The sequence below is a fragment of the Entelurus aequoreus genome, linkage group LG22, assembly GCF_033978785.1.
Source record: "Entelurus aequoreus isolate RoL-2023_Sb linkage group LG22, RoL_Eaeq_v1.1, whole genome shotgun sequence".
NCBI classification, from domain to species: Eukaryota; Metazoa; Chordata; class Actinopteri; order Syngnathiformes; family Syngnathidae; genus Entelurus; species Entelurus aequoreus.
The window spans coordinates 10,815,496-10,835,785 of record NC_084752.1 but is presented as its reverse complement, the minus strand read 5'-3'; the positions used below and the strand labels follow the sequence as shown (position 1 = coordinate 10,835,785).

Genomic DNA, 20,290 nt, shown 5'->3' with positions numbered 1-20,290 from the left:
TCCACGACTGTATATATCGGTTGATATCGGTATCGGTAATTAAGAGTTGGACAATATCGGAATATCGGATATCGGCAAAAAGCCATTATCGGACATCCCTAATTACAACTTAACAAGCGTTGAGCTTCTCAATGTATTCATGCCAATATATTCATTTTTAAAATAGAAAATAAGCCAATCTCTAATACAGGGGTGTCAAAGTCAACACCCCAAGAATGAATAATCTATTGGATGATATTTGATTAGTATTAGAACCGGCCCGCAGGCCACAGCCGCCTGCTGCTGTTTTGCACGCACCAATACTCCCATCAGTGCTGGCGCTAGGAATTTGGGACCCCATCAAGTCATAAAAATGGGGTCCCACTTTTTTGTAAGCGTTTTGAAAACAAATAAATGTATGCATCATGCTGTTATATCACATTTTATATTGTGTTTTGGAAAAGGTTGTCATAAACGTTACTTAATTAATATAAAAAAATATATACAAAAGAAAACACATTTTAATGCATATGTAAATGTATTCAGTTACAAACATTCATTCACTTTCTTCTTTCCTTCATGGATCTAAACTTTACTTCTGCGGTATTTTTTTGTTGTGTATGCAGCGGAAGCAACACTTGGGTTTGATCCAAGATTTCTAAGCACTGTTAACTAAATAACTCCAAAGACACTTCTATCCATTTCCTACAGCTTGTCCCTTTCCGGGTTTTGTGATTTTTTTTTTTACATTACATGAGGACATCACCTGACATTGACCTTTGACTCTAAAAAAAGACAAACCAGAAGGGATTTGTAACTGAAAGCATGAAATGTTTCGTTTATTGGAAATCCTGTTCAAACACATGTAAAACTGTTGTTAGTAAAGTGTTTAGTCAGGCCTGAACACAACATGATTAGCTGACAATTAAACATGTTAGGGCATTTATTTGGGGTCGCTGCATGCATGCAGTAACAACATACGTAGACAGGGGGCGCTGATATGCAGGGCATGTCAAGGCAAGACAGCGCATGGGCCTGCTATGTTTCTAAATCAATTGAATTTTGTATATACTTACTTGAACTCATCTTGTAAATAACTACTTCTTGTTTATCAGTGAATTATTAATGGTAATGTTATTGTACATAAGGATACCTCATTGATATATATATATATAAAAAATAAAAAAATTCCCAATAATTGATTCAGTTTGGGTGCGGTTTAAATTAATTATTCTAAATCCAAAAATGGAAAAAGCAATGTGATTGTTAAATGTTGATTTTACAAGGGGTTTCAAAAAAAGCATGTCTAACAGGACTTGCATTAGTTTTGGCTAATATACATTAAACTGTATGTACACATATGTACCGTATTTTTCGGACTATAAGTCCCAGTTTTTTTTCATAGTTTGGCCGGGGGTGCGACGTATACTCAGGAGCGACTTATGTGTGAAATTATTAACACATTACCGTAAAATATCAAATCATATTATTAAGCTCATTCAGGTAAGAGACTAGACGTATAAGATTTCATGGGATTTAGCGACTAGGAGTGACAGATTGTTTGGTAAACGTATAGCATGTTCTATATGTTATAGTTATTTGAATGACTCTTACCATAATATGTTACGTTAACATACCAGGCACGTTCTCAGTTGGTTAATTATGCCTCATATAACGTACACTTATTCAGCCTGTTGTTCACTATTTTTTTATTTATTTTAAATTGCCTTTCAAATGTCTATTCTTGGTGTTGGGTTTTATCAAATAAATTTCCCCCAAAAATGCGACTTATACTCCAGTGCGATTTATATATGTTTTTTCCCTTCTTTATTATGCATTTTCGGCCGGTGTGACTTATACTCCGGAGCGACTTATACTCGGAAAAATACGGTACATGACATATTTTACACCAGGGGTGTCCAAAGTATAGTGCCATTTTCAGCACAAAGCTCAATTTTTGAATCAGTCCAAATGATCAAAAATATTTTTTTGAATATATTTTGGGGGATTACACTAATGTGCTTTGTCAACTACGACAAAATCTTGGACATTATGTTTAGATAGTTTATATTGCTTTTAGCATCTTTAGTGTACAAAACGTATCCTTTGACGGAAAGAGTTTGGCCACCCCCAAATATCCTTAATTATTCAAAGTCATCGGTTATCCCTTAAAAAAGCCTTTGGAGCTGCTGCTCTCCTTAATGGTGACAGTCAGGAAGTTAGCGGTCACGTCTGTCACAATTACCTGTTCCATGTTGCACAGAGCAGGCCTCCAGGTCTCTTGGTCCGAGTCGTGGTCAAGCCGGGTTGGAGAAGGCCTGTCCGGGAAGTGAGGTTTCTCCACGGGTGCCATGCCGGAGCAGGTCTTAGTCCTGTGTGGGTCACTGCTGTGCGAGTCTGAGTAAAGCTGCTTGTAGGATCCCCCCGCGGTCATTCCCCGGTGGTGGAGGTGATTATGTCGATGGTGTTTGTGACAATGGTTCTTCTTGTATTGGTGGTAAACCAACCTCATATCGTTACTATTGTGAAGTTTTAGCAGTTTGTGAGAGCTCTGGCTTGCATGGTCCTTGTTTTTTCTCTCAGGGAGCTTCGGCTTTAGGCCTCTCCTTTTGGCTTCAAGGCCTCCAGTGTTGGTTTGCCGCAGGGCTTGCGGATGGTGCTCGTAGGTCAGTTCTGGTGCTCCCAAATGCACACAGTCTCCTCCGTTAACAGTGCTTGATGGGAAAACGGTAGGAACGACAGCTCGCAGGCCCTCTCTGGTCCTCGGGGCTACGACAGGCCCTGGGGTGGGGTAGGTGATGTGCGTGCCCGGGCTTTTAGCCTGGGCCTGTTCCAAAATGATGCAAATAAGAAAGAAAACCATTAGTAACACAAGTATCCCTAAATGTTAACAGTTTTTGTTCCCTCCAATAAACACTTGCTCGTGTTTGAGCGGCATCCATCCATCCATCCATTTTCTACCGCTTATTCCCTTCGGGGTCGCGGGGGGCGCTGGAGCCTATCTCAGCTACAATCGGGCGGAAGGCGGGGTACACCCTGGACAAGTCGCCACCTCATCGCAGGGCCAACACAGATAGACAGACAACATTCACACTCACATTCACACACTAGGGCCAATTTAGTGTTGCCAATCAACCTATCCCCAGGTGCGTGTCTTTGGAGGTGGGAGGAAGCCGGAGTACCCGGAGGGAACCCACACAGTCACAGGGAGGACATGCAAACTCCACACAGAAAGATCCCGAGGCCGGGATTGATCTCACGACTACTCAGGACCTTCGTATTGTGAGGCAGACGCACTAACCCCTCTGCCACCGTGCTGCCCTGTTTGAGCGGCATGCCTAACATTTTATTGAGTTTTAGTAAAAAATAAAAAAGAGGAGAAAATTGAACCCATGAGAACACTTTTCTATTCATCCATTTTCTACCGCTTGTCCCTTATGCGGTAAAATGGTTCCTATGCAGCTTTGAGCTTGACTTGACCTCATTTAGGAAACATTTGTTGAGGTCATGTGACAGGCAGAGTCAGGTAAAGCAGCTCATTTCCCAAAAGCTTATTTTTCTGCCTTTTAAAAATGTTTTTTAAAGCCATTTAACAATTAAACTGACTTTGCTATTTTAGTGCTGTCAAATAATAATGAAAAAAAAAGAAATCCGATTAATCCCACTTTTGAATTTACCCGTAGAACTCGTCACAGGTTATTACTCGCTTGCATAATTTAACATGAAACAGACCCTAATATTTGGACAGCAATACAATTGTATTGTTTTATTTGCATTGACCTGATCACTGACCGTATAACTTTTTAAACCATCTGCAGTTAAAATAACGTGTGTGAATAATCTGCATATATACATATATTAATGGAAAGCCTGGTGTGAGATATTTGTAAGAAACAATAATAAGTCACCAAATAAATGTCACTTTTTCAGTTATTTTGAATACATATCTGATGAGGTGGCGACTTGTCCAGGGTGTACCCCGCCTTCCGCCCGATTGTATCTGAGATAGGCTCCAGCACCCCCTGCGACCCCGAAAGGGATAATCGGTATTAAATGGATGGATGGATGGATCTGTTAACAGGTTTGTGATTCTAAGTACAAGAAATTGTTTTTTTATTTTCCAAATAAGGCATAGGCTATATTAACCATGCATTTTGACATAAATAAGTTGTATCCACGGTTATTTTCACTTCAGTCACAAACAGGCGTTACATTTGCAACACATGCGACTTGAAAGCTTGAAAAGTGCAGTCACAGAGCTATAAAACCGGACAATTAGACGACCAAGTTCCTTTCGGGACCGAGCGTTCACCTCTGAACTTCCCCTGACCCTGCTCACCACACACTTGCGGCAATTTAGAACAAGATAAACCTTTCAGTCAACTCACATTGCAGTTGAGGAACTACATCTAATGATTTTAAAGTTACATTATTACTTTTTACATGTCGTGGTGGCCTTGTGTTTTCTTATCTATCTGACCTATCTGAGGTCCTCTGGCACCGGCCTTTTATCATTCCCAAATACTAGAACAAAGACTCACGATGAGGTGAGGCGGCATTTAGCCACTAGGATAGGATATAGACTTTTATTCCACAATGGGGAAATTAGGTTCCTGTGCAGATACAAAAAGTCCACACAAATAAGAATAAACACATATGAAAACAGAGGGAAACATTAAAGTTTAAAAGGGACATAAAAGATAATAAGCACAGAACAGATGCAAACAGCTGCCACTTCAGCGGCACCATTTCTACATACAGCTACAAAAGTGAAACACCCCCACTTGTCAAACAGCCTGCTTCTTTGTTATTTTTTGTACGAAGGTTAAAGACACACCTTTTAAATAAGGCTTTTTACTGATCATGTTAAACTCTTCTAATATTTTATATTGTTGTATTTTCTATTGTATTTACTGCTATTATTACTACTATTATTCTCTCAATGTTAGGTTTTTATTAATGTACTATTTATATTTCATTTTTACATATAATGTATTTCACAATATGTTTCATACAATTGTTTTTAGATGCCGTTAATTTGAGTTATTCTACAACAGGGGTTGTAGAACAACTCAAATACTCATTTTAGCTCAGGGGCCACACGGAGGAAAATCTGTGCACACGCGGGCCGGACTATTAAAATCATGGCATTAAAACTAAAAAATAAAGACAACTTTAGATTGTTTTCTTTGTCTTACTTTGGCCAAAAATAGAACAAACACATTTTGAAAATATTACAATAAAAATATAGAAAACAATACCGGCAGCGGTAAAGTTTAGATCCATGAAGGAAAGCAGAAAGTGAATGAATGTTTATAACTGAAGACATTTACATATGCATAAAATGTGTTTTCTTTTGTATTATTTGTTTTAATGAATTAAGTAACGTTTATGACAACCTTTTTCCAAAACACAATATAGAATGTGGGATGTAACAGGATAATGCATACATTTATCATTTGTTTTGAAACGTTTACAAAAAAGTGGGACCCCAAAAATTTACTGTGGGACCCCATTTTTTATGACTTGATGGGGGACCCGGGACCCCATTTTGAAAATTCCTAGCGCCAACAACGATGGAGTATTGGTGCATGCAAAACAGCAGCAGGTTCTAATTAGGGCTGCAACAACTAATCGATTAAATCGATTAAAATTGATTACCAAAATAGTTGGCGATTAATTTAGTCATCGATTCGTTGGAACTATGCTATGCGCATTTTTTATTTTATGCGCTATTTTTATTTTTTTTTGGGGTTATTTTTTTGTTGTTGTTTTTTTTTGTTTTATAAACTTTTATTTATAAACTGCAACATTTACAAACAGCTGAGAAACAATAATCAAAATAAGTACAAAAACTGTACAAAACAGCGCCAGGGCGGCGCTGAGGCTACGTCTCATGAGGTGGCGTAAGCTAGCCAATGATGTGTCATGCGCAGCTCACGTGACGACGGCGTCTCCATTGCTGGAAAAATTCGAAAAATGGCGCAGGAAAACACTACCGATAGTTTAGCGGAGAAACATCTTGAGGTTATTGCTTCAATGGAGAAAAGTGTACGACCTAAGTCGTCAAAAGTGTGGGAACACTTCACTTTAAAGACTTCAAAGAAGACCGTTTCCTGCAAAATGGCACGGAAGTACAACATTGCTTCAGGAGCACCTGAAAAGGAAACATGATGGAGCCATGGATGAAGGGAGGAACTCACAGTACGTAACTTTTTAAGTCCATAGTGGCAACAAGCATTCATGAGTTCAGCTTTTTTGTGAGCAACGTTAGGTATGCCTTTGTTGCAACGCGGGGCTGATAATGTTTCTCCGGCACATTTGACTCCATTTTGAGAGAGAAAACGCACGGTTACCAATTTCAAAATAAACGTAACGGACAGAAATATCTCAGGTTGGTTTCATAATGGATGTAGCCGGGCCGATAAAGCTATATAAATCTATTTAGATTTGAGTGACGCTTTAGTATAACTAAACGTTATGAAGGTGCTGGAATATTTCATGCTATTATTCAGAGGCAGCCTAAAATGAATCCTTTATTATTCACAACAGAAATGTGTACAATATCTGATTCCGTTCTGATGAGTTACATTTCTGTGTTATTATTGGTGTATGCTGCACCCCCAATGTCCACAACATGGTGCCAGTGTGCTGTTTTTTTTCAATAAAATACTGGAAAGGATAGAAATGTAGTTTGTCTCTTTTATCCGATTATTAATCGAAGTAATAATCGACAGATTAATCGATTATCAAATTAATCGTTAGTTGCAGCCCTAGTTCTAATACTAATCTAATACTAATCAAAAATCATCCCAGGGGCCATAGATAATGACTTTGACAGGTAGGTTCTACAGTGTGGACGCCTCAACGGTATCGTTTTTCCTCTATTAGTGCCATGCCATGTTTTGTTTTTGTCAATAGCCCAGTCTGTGTGTTTCCCACCTAGGCCTTCAGTGATCTCCGACTTCAATGATTACCTCTCCATCCATCCATCCATTTTCTACCGCTTGTCCCTTTCGGGGTCAGTACCATAATTGATGTCACCACATGATCATTGCTGGAGAAATACTATACAGGAACACATTTATACCCTACTGTCCATTGAATCAAATCAACAGTGTACAAAACTGGTTATTTTCTGGCGCATTTAAAAATCAATTAAAACGCATCAGCAATTAAAACATATACCGTAAATGTATCTGCTTGGCTTATGCAACTTCCGGTCAATAAAGTTTGATTCAAGGTACACACTTCTCAAAGATATATTAACTGCCCTGACCACATGATGGCGACAAATACACATGCAACAATGTTAATTAAATGACAAGCATGACACACTTTCACAACAAGAGTCTACAACTTTTAGTTGTAACAGAACAGCAACTGTCAACAACTGTCTATCAACTGTATGTTTTCTCAAATTCATCCGCTAACGGTCCAGATGAGAATCCAATCACAGGAAGTGTAAATGTCCCGTTCGTTGTGCCATGAGATATTGTCTGGTGTGCCGTGGGAAATTATGCAACTTCACCTAATTGGTCCAAAAAAATTTTTTTGCAACTCAATAATTATAATCTGCAAATAATGTGCCGTTGTCTAGTGTCTGTGCTGTGTAAAACTCGTCAGGGTAACCACGTAATACTCCCTGTCAGTAGGTGGCAGCAGGTAAATAAATAAATTAAATGATAAATGGGTTATACTTGTATAGCGCTTTTCTACCTTCAAGGTACTCAAAGCGCTTTGACAGTATTTCCACATTCACCCATTCACACACACATTCACACACTGATGGAGGGAGCTGCCATGCAAGGCGCTACCAGCACCCATCAGGAGCAAGGGTGAAGTGTCTTGCCCAAGGACACAACGGACGTGACTAGGATGGTAGAAGGTGGGGATTGAACCCCAGTAACCAGCAACCCTCCGATTGCTGGCACAGCCACTCTACCAACTTCGCCACGCCGTGCTTTGTAAAAGTCGGAATGTGTCGGGTGAGACGAGGATGATTTGTTGTGATCCCAATACGCAGACCACAGCGGGAGGCAGCGTGCAGGTAAAAAGGTATGTAATGCTTAAACCAAAAATGAACAAAAGGGAAAGGGGAAGGAAAAGGCAATGGCTATGAAAAACGAAAGTAAAACTGAACTGGCTACAAAGTAAACAGAAACAGAATGCTGGACGACAGCAAAAACTTACGGCGTCCACAAAGTACATCCGTACATGACATGACCATCAACAATGTCCACACAAAAAAGGATAGCAACAACGTAAATAGCCCTGCATGCTAACACAAAGCAGGTGTGCGGAATAGCACTCAAAGGAAGACATGAAACTGCTACAGGAAAACACCAACAAAACAGGAAGGGCCACCAAAATAAAAGCGCAAGACAAAGCACTACACACAGGAAAACACCAACAACCTCAAAATAAGGCACGACGACCTGGTGGAGTTTCATTTTTTAACGTTTTCTGCTGGCGGTGTCCCTCTGGATTTCTTTTAATGAAAAAAAATGTGCCTTGCCTCAAAAAAGGTCGAAAAACACTGATCTAGAAGGCCTTACTGACAACAACTTGTGACCTCATTGGCTATCGCAATTGTCTATCAACTGTATGTCCCGTTCGCTTACAGTGCACAGACGCCCGCATTGTTGATTCTGAAGGCCCCGGGCAGATTTGGTACAGCATGGCAACATAAGCTAGCTGAATTCTGATTGGATACAAACTAAAACTATAAACAACAGCACTGGAAGGAGCATAATATGACATGAAGAGAATATGAATATGTTTACATATTTAGGGAAAGTAAATACATCTTCAATTATGATCATGATTTCTGGTTATGTTAGGCCGGCAGAGAAGGCCTTACTGGCCCTGACGGCACACCACTGCTGGGTCCCCATTTTGAAAATGCCTAGCGCCAACATTGATGGAGTTTTGGTGCGTGCAAAACAGCAGCAGGCGGCTATGGCCCGCGGGCCGTTTCTAATACTAATCAAATATCATTATATAGATAATTAATTTGCGGGCCGGATCTGGCCCACGGGCCTTGACTTTGGCAAATAGGTTCTACAGTTGTTCCTCTATTAGTGCCATGCCATGTTTTGTTTTTTGTCAATAGCCCAGTCAGTGTGTGTGTTTGTGCATGTGTTTTCTTCTCTTCTTTTGTTGTTAGTGTAAATGACTTTGCGTTGCCACTTGAAAAGTGCTACGTCAATCAAGTTTGACGACAAGGGGTAGAAAAATGGATGGATTGACACTTTGACGTACTTGATCGACCTTGACGTCCTAAAAAATAAAAAATATAAACAATAAAATGAACCCAAACTACGTGCACGTTTACCTTGAGCAGAAAGGTCTTGGGTTTCGGTCCTCTCTTTTTGGGCCCGCTCCGCTCCCGTTCGCGCTCTCTGTGTCGGGGAAAATGTCAGCCGAGCAAAGTGTGCCATGACCGCACTAAAAGAACACCTCCAGGCAACTTCAACCCTAAACTAACACCCTCCCTTCCACATCCTACCTCCCCGGATTGTAAATAATCAAATGTAGATAGTTATTCTTATGCTTTCTGATCTCTCTCTCTCTCTATGTCCACTATATGTACATATCCTACCAAGTCAGTCCTACACTGTTCCAATGTCCATTCCTCTGATGATGCAATTGTTAAAGACTGAAGTGTTGATAGCAACCAAACCTACCCCCCCCCCCCCTCCACATCCCGGATTGTAAATAATGTAAATAATTCAATGTATATACTCTGATGATTATCTTGTGTGATGACTATATTATGCTGATAGTATATATCTGTACCATGAATCAATTTAAGTGGACCCCGACTTAAACTAGTTGAAAAACTTATTGGGGTGTTACCATTTAGTGGTCAATTGTACGGAATATGTACTTCACTGTGCAATCTACTAATAAAAGTGTCAATCAATCAATCAAAACGGCGTGTAACGTTCTCGCGTGACGGTACCTCTGCTCAAAAGCGGCGAAGAGGCGGGAGTCTAGAATGTTCTCCTCCGGCTCCCACGTGCTGTATCTGCGCAGGAGGAAGCGTGGCGTTAGGTGTAATAAGCTGTACAGTACACTAGCTAAGTTAGTGTACTGCACTGTACACTTGCTAAGTTAGTATACTGCACTGTACACTAGGTAAGTTAGTGTACTGTACACTAGCTAAGTTAGTGTACTGCACTGTACACTAGCTAAGTTAGTATAGTGCACTGTACACTAGCTAAGTTAGTATAGTGCACTGTACACTTGCTAAGTTAGTATACTGCACTGTACACATGCTAAGTTAGTATAGTGCACTGTACACTTGGTAAGTTAGTATACTGCACTGTACACTAGCTAAGTTAGTATACTGCACTGTACACTAGCTAAGTTAGTATACTGCACTGTACACTAGTTAAGTTAGTATAGTGCACTGTACACTTGCTAAGTTAGTATACTGCACTGTACATTAGTTAATTTAGTATAGTACACTGTACACCAGTTAAGTTAGTATAGTGCACTGTACACTAGTTAAGTTAGTATAGTGCACTGTACATTTGTTAAATTAGTATAGTGCACTGTACACTAGTTAAATTAGTATAGTGCACTGTACACTAGTTAAGTTAGTATAGTGCACTGTACACTTTCTAAGTTAGTATACTGCACTGTACACTAGCTAAGTTAGTGTACTGCACTGTACACTAGCTAAGTTAGTATACTGCACTGTACACTAGTTAAGTTAGTATAGTGCACTGTACACTTGCTAAGTTACTATATTGCACTGTACACTAGTTAAGTTAGTATTGCACTGTACACTTGCTAAGTTAGTATACTGCACTGTACACTAGTTAAGTTAGTATAGTGCACTATACACTAGTTAAGTTAGTATAGTGCACTGTACACTTGCTAAGTTAGTATACTGCACTGTAAATTAGTTAATTTAGTGTAGTACACTGTACACCAGTTAAGTTAGTATAGTGCACTGTACACTAGTTAAGTTAGTATACTGCACTGTACATTTGTTAAATTAGTATAGTGCACTGTACACTAGTTAAGTTAGTATAGTGCACTGTACACTTGCTAAGTTAGTATACTGCACTGTACACTAGCTAAGTTAGTGTACTGCACTGTACACTAGCTAAGTTAGTATACTGCACTGTACACTAGTTAAGTTAGTATAGTGCACTGTACACTTGCTAAGTTAGTATATTGCACTGTACACTAGTTAAGTTAGTATTGCACTGTACACTTGCTAAGTTAGTATAGTGCACTGTACACTAGTTAAGTTAGTATAGTGCACTGTACACTTGCTAAGTTAGTATACTGCACTGTACACTAGCTAAGTTAGTATACTGCTCTGTACACTAGTTAAGTTAGTATAGTGCACTATACACTTGCTAAGGTAGTATAGTGCACTGTACATTTGTTGAGTTAGTATAGTGCACTGTACACTAGTTAAGTTAGTATAGTGCACTGTACACTTGTTAAGTTAGTATAGTGCACTGTACACTAGTTAAGTTAGTATAGTGCACTGTACACTTGTTAAATTAGTATAGTGCACTGTACACTAGCTAAGTTAGTATAGTGCACTGTACATTTGTTAAGTTAGTATAGTGCACTGTACACTAGTTAAGTTAGTATAGTGCACTGTACACTTGTTAAATTAGTATAGTGCACTGTACACTAGCCATGTGTTAGCGTACTCACTTGGGAGACCAGCCCTTCCACTTGACAAGGTACTCAATCCTCCCCTGTACGTGCGGTCACATGGTTAAGAAACGAGAAGTTATTTTCCATAAATCCGTTGGTCGCACATTTACCTTGCGTATCCGGCGTTTGAGGATAAACTCGGCGGCGAACACCCTCTCCCCGACGGCGGAGAGCTCCATGTTTACTCCGCTGCGAACCTACCCGTTAGCTTGCTAGTGTTAGCGGGGCAGTCCCAGCATGCGCTGAACGCCCGGCAGACCATAATACTCTCCGAGCAGAGAACCGACGTCAAGGCGCTTTTTTGGCAGCGTTGCTAGGGGCAACGCAGTCGGTGGACCCGCCAGGACGATGCCCATTGGCTGCGCCGTTGCTACGTAGGGCAAACACGTACGGGGGGGAGACACACACACAGGCTAAGGGGCGTGGTCATTTTAAGCCCCGCCTCTTTTTTCTTTTTTTTTTAAGAGCCAGGAGAAAAAAGCTTAAAAAGACAGTGGAAACTGTACAAGGGGATTAATTACTTTTAATGCGGTTATGTATAATAATAATTAATTACTGTGGAACAAATATACAGAACATTTGTTTTTAACATACGGAGCACGGAGAGAATGCTTTTGAAAAATATATTTTATTGAGGCCCTGTGAATCCGACATTACGGTATTTTTTTTATTCAGCAATTGGTTGTCTTGTCACGTAGGACGTTTTTTGTTGTTGTTGTTGTTAGTAGCTTTAAACTAGTAACACATCAATGTGATCAAAATGCGGGTTGATTAAGTGGTTACATTTAAAAACCAACCATTGGCTGTAAAAATTCGTATTTATAAAAATGTTTACGACAGACGCACAATCGGTTCTTTGCGCAGCAGTTTGTTTTTAAATGAATTATAAATTAGTTCAAGCAATGCAAGCATGAAATAATAAGTCATAATAGAACTATACAATTATTATTTGATTATTATTATGATTGGTAATATTATTTTAGCAGTACAGGAATACGTATTAATAATAAGTGAATTGCGATTGTAATGAAATAATAATTACGCAGATACGCGTAAATGCGCAATAATACAGGGATCTTCTAATCAATTATTGGCGAGCGAAAACAATCAATAACGTACTGTAACTGATGTGAAATGAGAAATTAATCATATACGAATTACCTGCAACGACAACAATTCAAGTTTAAAATAATATTTATAATTCTGCCATTGGCTGACTTTAATGTCGCATCGTGACATAAGAGAGGATTTGAATAGAACCATTTTATGTATGCTAATTTCAATTGATATTATTTATTAAAAAAATGTAGTTAATAATAAAAAATATTCATCAAGGCAATAAGCGGTAGAAAGTGGATGGATGGCATCAAGTTTCGACTCTTTTTGAAGGGTTCGGTGTAAAAAGTCCGGCCCTGATGGAAAAGATCAATGATTTTACGACGCTAATTAAAACACGCAAAAAAAACAAGTATCGTCGTGTATTATACAGAACTAAATATTTTAAATATGACCGACTCAAAACTTATGATTTTACTTTGATTTAAGACGTTCATTTATATACTGATTTAGATTGAAACTGCTGAATGAAATGCAGTAAAATGATGCGCAAGGCATTTGTGATTTTTTTTTTCTATCGTTTTAAAAGACTGCGATTACATGAATTATTTCGAGTCAGCTGGCACTTTTTTGTGTACCTCAAACACACTTTAAATTAAAGCAAAACAATGGGGGTAAAAAATGCATTTTTATCACGTGAATGAAGCCGACGGAAATGCTGTCATTTTAAGGCCCAGAGCCCAATATAAATATTTTCTTTTTTTTTTTGTATATGATTTCATAAGAACAGTTTTTAGTTGTGTATGTTGTCTGTCTTCCTGAGGGGGCGACTTGTCCAGGGTGTACCCCGCCTTCCGCCCGAATGCAGCTGAGATAGGCTCCAGCACCCCCCGCGACCCCATAAGGGACAAGCGGTAGGAAATGAAAGGATGGATAGTTTATTTTAATGTTACAGTTGTAATTTTACGGCGGACTAATCACGCCATTTATTTTGCTCCTTTACCGTCTGTCTATTCTACAAATAAAATTGCATTTGTGACCAATTTTGGGGATTTTTTTTCAATCTAATTGAAATGTTTTATGATAATTGAATCGAAGTCAGAGGACTCCTGCAAACATGTTCTGGTCCTGTCCCTGTCTGAAAGCCAACACACTGCACACAATGCTGGGTTATTTTGATAACCCAATTTATGAGTTGCTGTTAATTTTTTGATGAATAGCAATCCATTTTTGGGATTATAAGGGTATTATTTGAACTACATTTCTGGGTTTTTCGAAATTATGAACTAGAGATGTCCTGCCGATGTTATCGGCCGATAAATGCTTTAAAATGTAATATCGGAAATTGGGTTAAAAATGGGGTTATTTTTTAACCCAACATTTTTTTGCGTGGTTACACAGCTAAATTAAAGACACTATAGGACAAATGTGACACTCACTGTTGACAATGAACCTTTCCACTTGCCTCAATTCTTTTTTGTTTGTTTTTATTCAGTGATACTTCTCTGTATTTTTTAGATTTTTTTAAACTTTTTATTTATTTTTTGTCAGTTCGTTTGATTTTCTATCTGCTATAGTGAAGAGGAAGGCAGTACATTTTTTTTCATTTTTTTTTTGGGGGGGGGGAGGGAAAAAAGTGTCTGTTTATAAGAACTTGTGTTATGATTTCCCTATCAAATGAATAAATAAATATCATAAATTAAAAAAAAGTATAGTTTGACAGCATTATACTAGTAACAACTTGATAATGAATTATCATTATTACGAGCTGTGGGCCAAAATAGGCCCACGGGCCACATTTTGGACACCCCTGCTTTAAACACCGGATGCAAGGCATCAATACACTGCTTGACAACCGGCAACATTAAAAATGTCTGCATTTATGGGCTGCTCATGGAAAAAAAATCACTATAATTCTATTTTTTAATAATAAAAAAAAAACAAATTGTACTTTAGACACGCTATGACGTCACTACATAATAACCCCCTCATCGACTGTGGCTGTGACGTCATAAACATGACCATCAAAGAGTTTGTTTTTTTATCAATCCTCTTGACTGCAAACATGACTTTATGAATTATTACACACCATCTGCTGGCTGCTGCCGGGCGTGTTTTTGGCGCGCGCCGTTAAGGAGACGTCGCGTAGAAGAAGCCACGTTGTCCTCCGCCCGTCCTCACAGCCGCGCATGCGTCACACGACACGTGCGCCTAAAATAAGATCGATAATCTATACCCTGCGTCGATTAGATTTGAAATCATGACGCTATAATTCACCGAAAGACCAATATTATTTATGACAACGAAAAGTTGCTCTGAAAAAAAAATATATATATAATAATCTTTGTGCTTAATATCAACATTTTACTCAGAAGTGAACAATACATAGACAGTAATAATTTTTGCCTGTTTCCTATTAGCTTTTTAAAAAAAAAAAATTGTGACAAATACGTCACGGCGCGTTACATTTAAAATCTAAATACGTTTTACATGAATTCAAGTTTAATTGTCATAATTGGCACCCCCGATTAAAGCACGTTTTAAATGATATCCTTTATTTGGATGAGAGGAACTAAATTCAGTCAGGCATTAAAAAATACACCTAAAAATGAGCTGTGACGTCACTTGATTGACATTCTTGTGAGATGACGCTGGCTGCTGCGGGATCATTATTAGTACAAAATGACCGAGAGGAGTGTTACATTATGTTCTCTATCCCACACGGACGACATAATTTATTATTTAGACCAAACTGGGCCGTCATTTATTGTTCAACTTCGGCAGACACGTTAACAACGCGCTACTTCATTTTCCGGTGCGTCACTGAACAATGTCCCCGTTGCCACACAAACAATAGTTCCCAGGGAACGCATACCTTAACAGTAGCTCCTATTGTTCCAAGGAAGGCGAGAAACGCATTTTATTTTAACAGACTCTCTCGTCGGTACCTGCCGTCAAAACTCTAAAACACCAACCACACAGTTCCTGTCTTCACAATAAAAGCCCCGCTTCATCCTGCCCGCGCTACCAAAATAAGAGTCTCAGAAAGCTAGCGTGCGCAAACGAGCAAGCTACGGTGTTTGCCGCCAATGTATTTCTTGTAAAGTGTATAAAAAGGAGTATGGAAGCTGGACAAATAAGATGCCAAAAAACAACCATTTTAATGTGGCATTGGACAGAAAGGAGGACTTTTTTTCCTCTTACATACAAAAATGTGCACGTTATCATCACTACTGTCTGATCCCTATCAATGCAAGTCATCAGAATCAGATAATACACCAACTTATATTCTTGTCTTCATGAAAGAAAGGAATCTATATGTGTTAAACATGCTTGTATTATCATTAAACATTTTTAACTTAACAAAAATGTCTCTTTCATAAATAAATAAATATAAATTATATACATATATATGAATGAGGTATATCCCCTCCACTTGGTCAATTGAAAAGTAGCTCGCTTGCAGAAAAAGTGTGATTTAAAGCAATTTACTGTGAAATATTTACAGCTATTTACTGTAATTGCATGCAGAGCTGTGATTTGACGGTGAATTAATCGTAATTTGTTATACAAAACCCCAAACAAGTGATGTTGGTACGTTGTGTAAATGGTAAATAAAAACAAAATAAAATGATTTGCAAATCCTTTTCAACTTATATTCAATTAAATAGACTGCAAAGACAAGATATTTTATGTTCCAACTGGTAAACGTTATTTTTTGCAAATATTAGCTCATTTGGAATTTGATGCCTGCAACACGTTTCAAAAAAGCTGGCAAAGGTGGCAAAAAAGACTGAGAAAGTTGAGGAATGCTCATCAAACACTTATTTGGAACATCCCACAGGTGAACAGGCTAATTGGGAACAGGTGGGTGCCATGATTGGGTGTAAAAGCAGCTTACATGAAATGCTCAGTCATTCACAAACAAGGATGGGGCGAGGGTGACCACTTTGTCAACAAATGCGTGAGCAAATTGTCCAACAGTTTAAGAACAACATTTCTCAATGCGCTGTTGCAAGGAATTTAGGGATTTCACCATCTACGGTCCGTAATATCATCAAAAGGTTCAGAGAATCAGATGCAGTACCTCAGGCGGTACTGCATCAAAAAGCGACATCGGTGTGTAAAGGATATCACCACATGGGCTCAGGAACACTTCAGAAAACCCCTGTCAGTAACTACAGTTGGTCGCTACATCTGTAAGTGCAAGTTAAAACTCTACTATGCAAAGCAAAAGCCATTGATCAACAACACCCAGAAACGTCGCCGGCTTCGCTGGGCTCGAGCTCATCTAAGATGGACTGATGCAAAGTGGAAAAGTGTTCTGTGGTCTGACGAGCCATTAAATTCCAAGTTAATGATTATTTGCAAAAAAAAATAAAAAAAGTTTCCCAGTTGGAACATTACATATCTTATCTTTACAGTCTATTCAATTGAATATAAGTTGAAAAGGATTTACATGAGCTTCAAGGAGGCAGTCACCTGAAATGGTTTTCACTTCACAAGTGTGCTTGAAGCTCATGGAGAGAATGCCAAGAGTGTGCAAAGCAGTAATCAGAGCAAAGGGTGGCTATTTTGAAGAAACTAGAATATAAAACATGTTCTGTTATTTCATCTTTTTTTGTTAAGTACATAACTCCACATGTGTTCATTCATAGTTTTGATGCCTTCAGTGACAATCTACAAAATACAGAAAACGCATTGAAATGAGGAAAAGGTGTGTCCAAATAACAATGCCTACTTGTAAGAAAGTCTCGTGGAAATGAGCTACCAACACACAACAGTTTTGGGTAAACCACATCCTGGGATAGTCACATGACAACTTGTTCCTAAAGACATACAGTCAAGCAGAAAGCATATGTGTACAGCTCTGGTAATGGGTACATTCGCACCCACCTGCAAAAATGTACTTCAAAATGTAACAATCAAAATTAATATGACTTTTTTTTTGTTTACTATGGCATGCACATATAATATGCATTAGTTTGACCATTTAAAATAAACGATAATAAAAAGGAGATGCTTGGAAATAGCATACAAATGCCCCAAAAACCTGGAAAAACGCGATTCATAGCGTTACTTTTTGGTGTAACCATCATGAGCGTTCTGTTCAGGTATATCTCTTTTATATTTTGATAAATCATCATATTTATGTGTTACTAAATTTAAATAGGTATTGATCAATCTTTAAGCTGTGTGTATTTGATTTCAGTTTGCTTTTGACATCTTATTTAGAATTGTAGTTGAAACTTTTACAACCTTGTGTTGCGCTCATGATGGCGTAACCAAACTAGATTTCATTTAATGAGCTTATTTTGAATATTTATTCCCTTTTTTACATTTAGTATATTTAAATATTCATTTATAAACATTGAATACATTTCAAATATCAATAAAATGCAATTGCCTTCATCTAATAGGGTAATGTTTAGTTACACCAAGTCATGAACGTAACACTAAGCTTCATCACTTTGACTTGTAATATCTCTAATTCTGGTGGTGTTTTATGCTTTTTTCTTTTTGGAACATGTACTATACATATAATACAATAAAGTCCCATATAATATCATGTTTCTAGCAATACTTTAATTTTGCCTTTGAAAGTAACACTCCAATGTCCATTAGTGGAGCTGCACACATATGGGAAACATTTTAGCACATTTTAGATAGTGCTTATAGGTTAATCACTCCTTTTTTGTAATTGTTGCAGCCTAAAATACTTGAATTTGAAGCAGCTTTAACAGGAAGTTGCAATGTTTTGACTTTTTTTTTTAACCCCAAAAACATTGAATTACAAACCCCGTTGGGAAATTGTTAGATGTAAATATAAATGGAATACAATGATTTGCAAAATTTCAACCCACATTCAGTTGAATATGCTACAAAGACAACATATTTGATGTTCAAACTGATAAACATTTTTTTGTGTGCAAATAATCATTAACTTTAGAATTTGATGCCAGCAACACGTGACAAAGAAGTTGGGAAAGGTGGCAATAAATACTGATAAAGTTGAGGAATGCTCATCAAACACTTATTTGGAACATCCCACAGGTGAACAGGCAACTTGGGAACAGGTGGGTGCCATGATTGGGTATAAAAGTAGATTCCATGAAATGCTCAGTCATTCACAAACAAGGATGGGGCGAGGGTCACCACTTTGTCAACAAATGCGTGAGCAAATTGTTGAACAGTTTAAGAAAAACCTTTCTCAACCAGCTATTGCAAGGAATTTAGGGATTTTACATCCAACACAATTTCCCAACTCATATGGAAACGGGGTTTGTAATTTGTAATCAGTGTTTTAGTTGTTTCTTGTAACCTTATAACCTCAAAAAGAGTAGGATTCCAACAAAAATTGTAAAAAAAATACTGTATTGATGTTTTACTTGTTTTATACCACACTGACTTAAAAGTAGACACCAGATATCAGTGAAAACATATACTCCAATTTCATCGTCAAATCATTGTACTGTTTTTAATTCGTCATAACTAATGACAATAAGTAGAAGTAAGTAGAAATTGCATGTGAATGCTGAAAAGTTGAAGGTGAACTGAAATGCTAACAGTTAGCACACTATCCAGATGGCATTAAGTAACAAAATATACTACTTAGATGTGTATCTACAAAAGCTAGCGTGCCAACGTGAACGTGTCAAGGAGCAAAATATGACTGAGGTTTATACCTGCAAAATTTGCTAAAAAGAGCTAGCCTTTTTGTTGGTAAAAGGAAGGGAGAATATCATCACACATCAACATCTCGGTCATGTAAATGAGGCCAAATAAAGATATATTCTTAATTAACCTCCCCTGGATAAATAAAGGTTGAATATATATATATATAAATACATGTACTCAGAAGGCTTAAAATTGTGCAGTTTGAGCAATAAATAGTTGTCTTGCTACAGGTTGTTCCTGCTTTATCGACGCAAGAGACAAATATACAGTACAGGCCAAATTTGGACACACCTCATTTAATGAGTTTTTTCATGACTATTTACATTGTAGGTTGTCACTGAAGGCATCAAAACTATGAATGAACACTTGTGGAGTTATGAGCTTCAAGCACACATCGAGAGAATGCCAAGAGTGTGCAAAGCAGTAATCAGAGCAAAGGGTGGCTATTTTGAAGAAACCAAAATATAAAACATGTTTTCAGTTATTTCACCTTTTTGTGTTAAGTACATAACTCCACATGTGTTCATTCATAGTTTTGATGCCTTCAGTGACAATCTACAATGTAAATAGTCATGAAAATAAAGAAAACACATTGAATGAGGTGTGTCATTACGGCAAAATGCAGCATAGCAGCCGCCGTGTTCGAGTGGTGTAAACGTCATTAAAAGGCCAACCTATTGCAAACATTTTATTACCAAAGATGTTGAGGAAAAAATTCACTTATCACACAAAACAATGATAGTGCATTGAAGCATTTTGTTGCACCTCAAGATGTGCAACAGACAGTTGGAAGTGGACACATAAAAGGAGGCCTACAGTAGAGTACAGTATGTGCATAGTCCGAGACAACTAAATAATGTTAAGGTGCACTTTCATGCAATAC

At 38.0% G+C, this 20,290-nt stretch overlaps 1 protein-coding gene across 1 annotated transcript; it reads right to left on the bottom strand.

Annotated features, from left to right (window-relative positions):
- Positions 1-542: 542 nt before the first annotated feature.
- On the bottom strand, positions 543-12,046 carry cbx8b (chromobox homolog 8b). Its single transcript, XM_062033424.1, has 5 exons — positions 11,784-12,046; positions 11,671-11,714; positions 9,947-10,012; positions 9,317-9,383; positions 543-2,806 (listed from the first exon to the last, which is right to left on the bottom strand). The coding sequence occupies exons 1-5, from the start codon at positions 11,850-11,852 to the stop codon at positions 2,141-2,143; spliced, it is 912 nt and encodes a 303-aa protein (XP_061889408.1). The 5' UTR covers positions 11,853-12,046; the 3' UTR covers positions 543-2,140.
- Between the last annotated feature and the right edge of the window lie 8,244 nt (positions 12,047-20,290).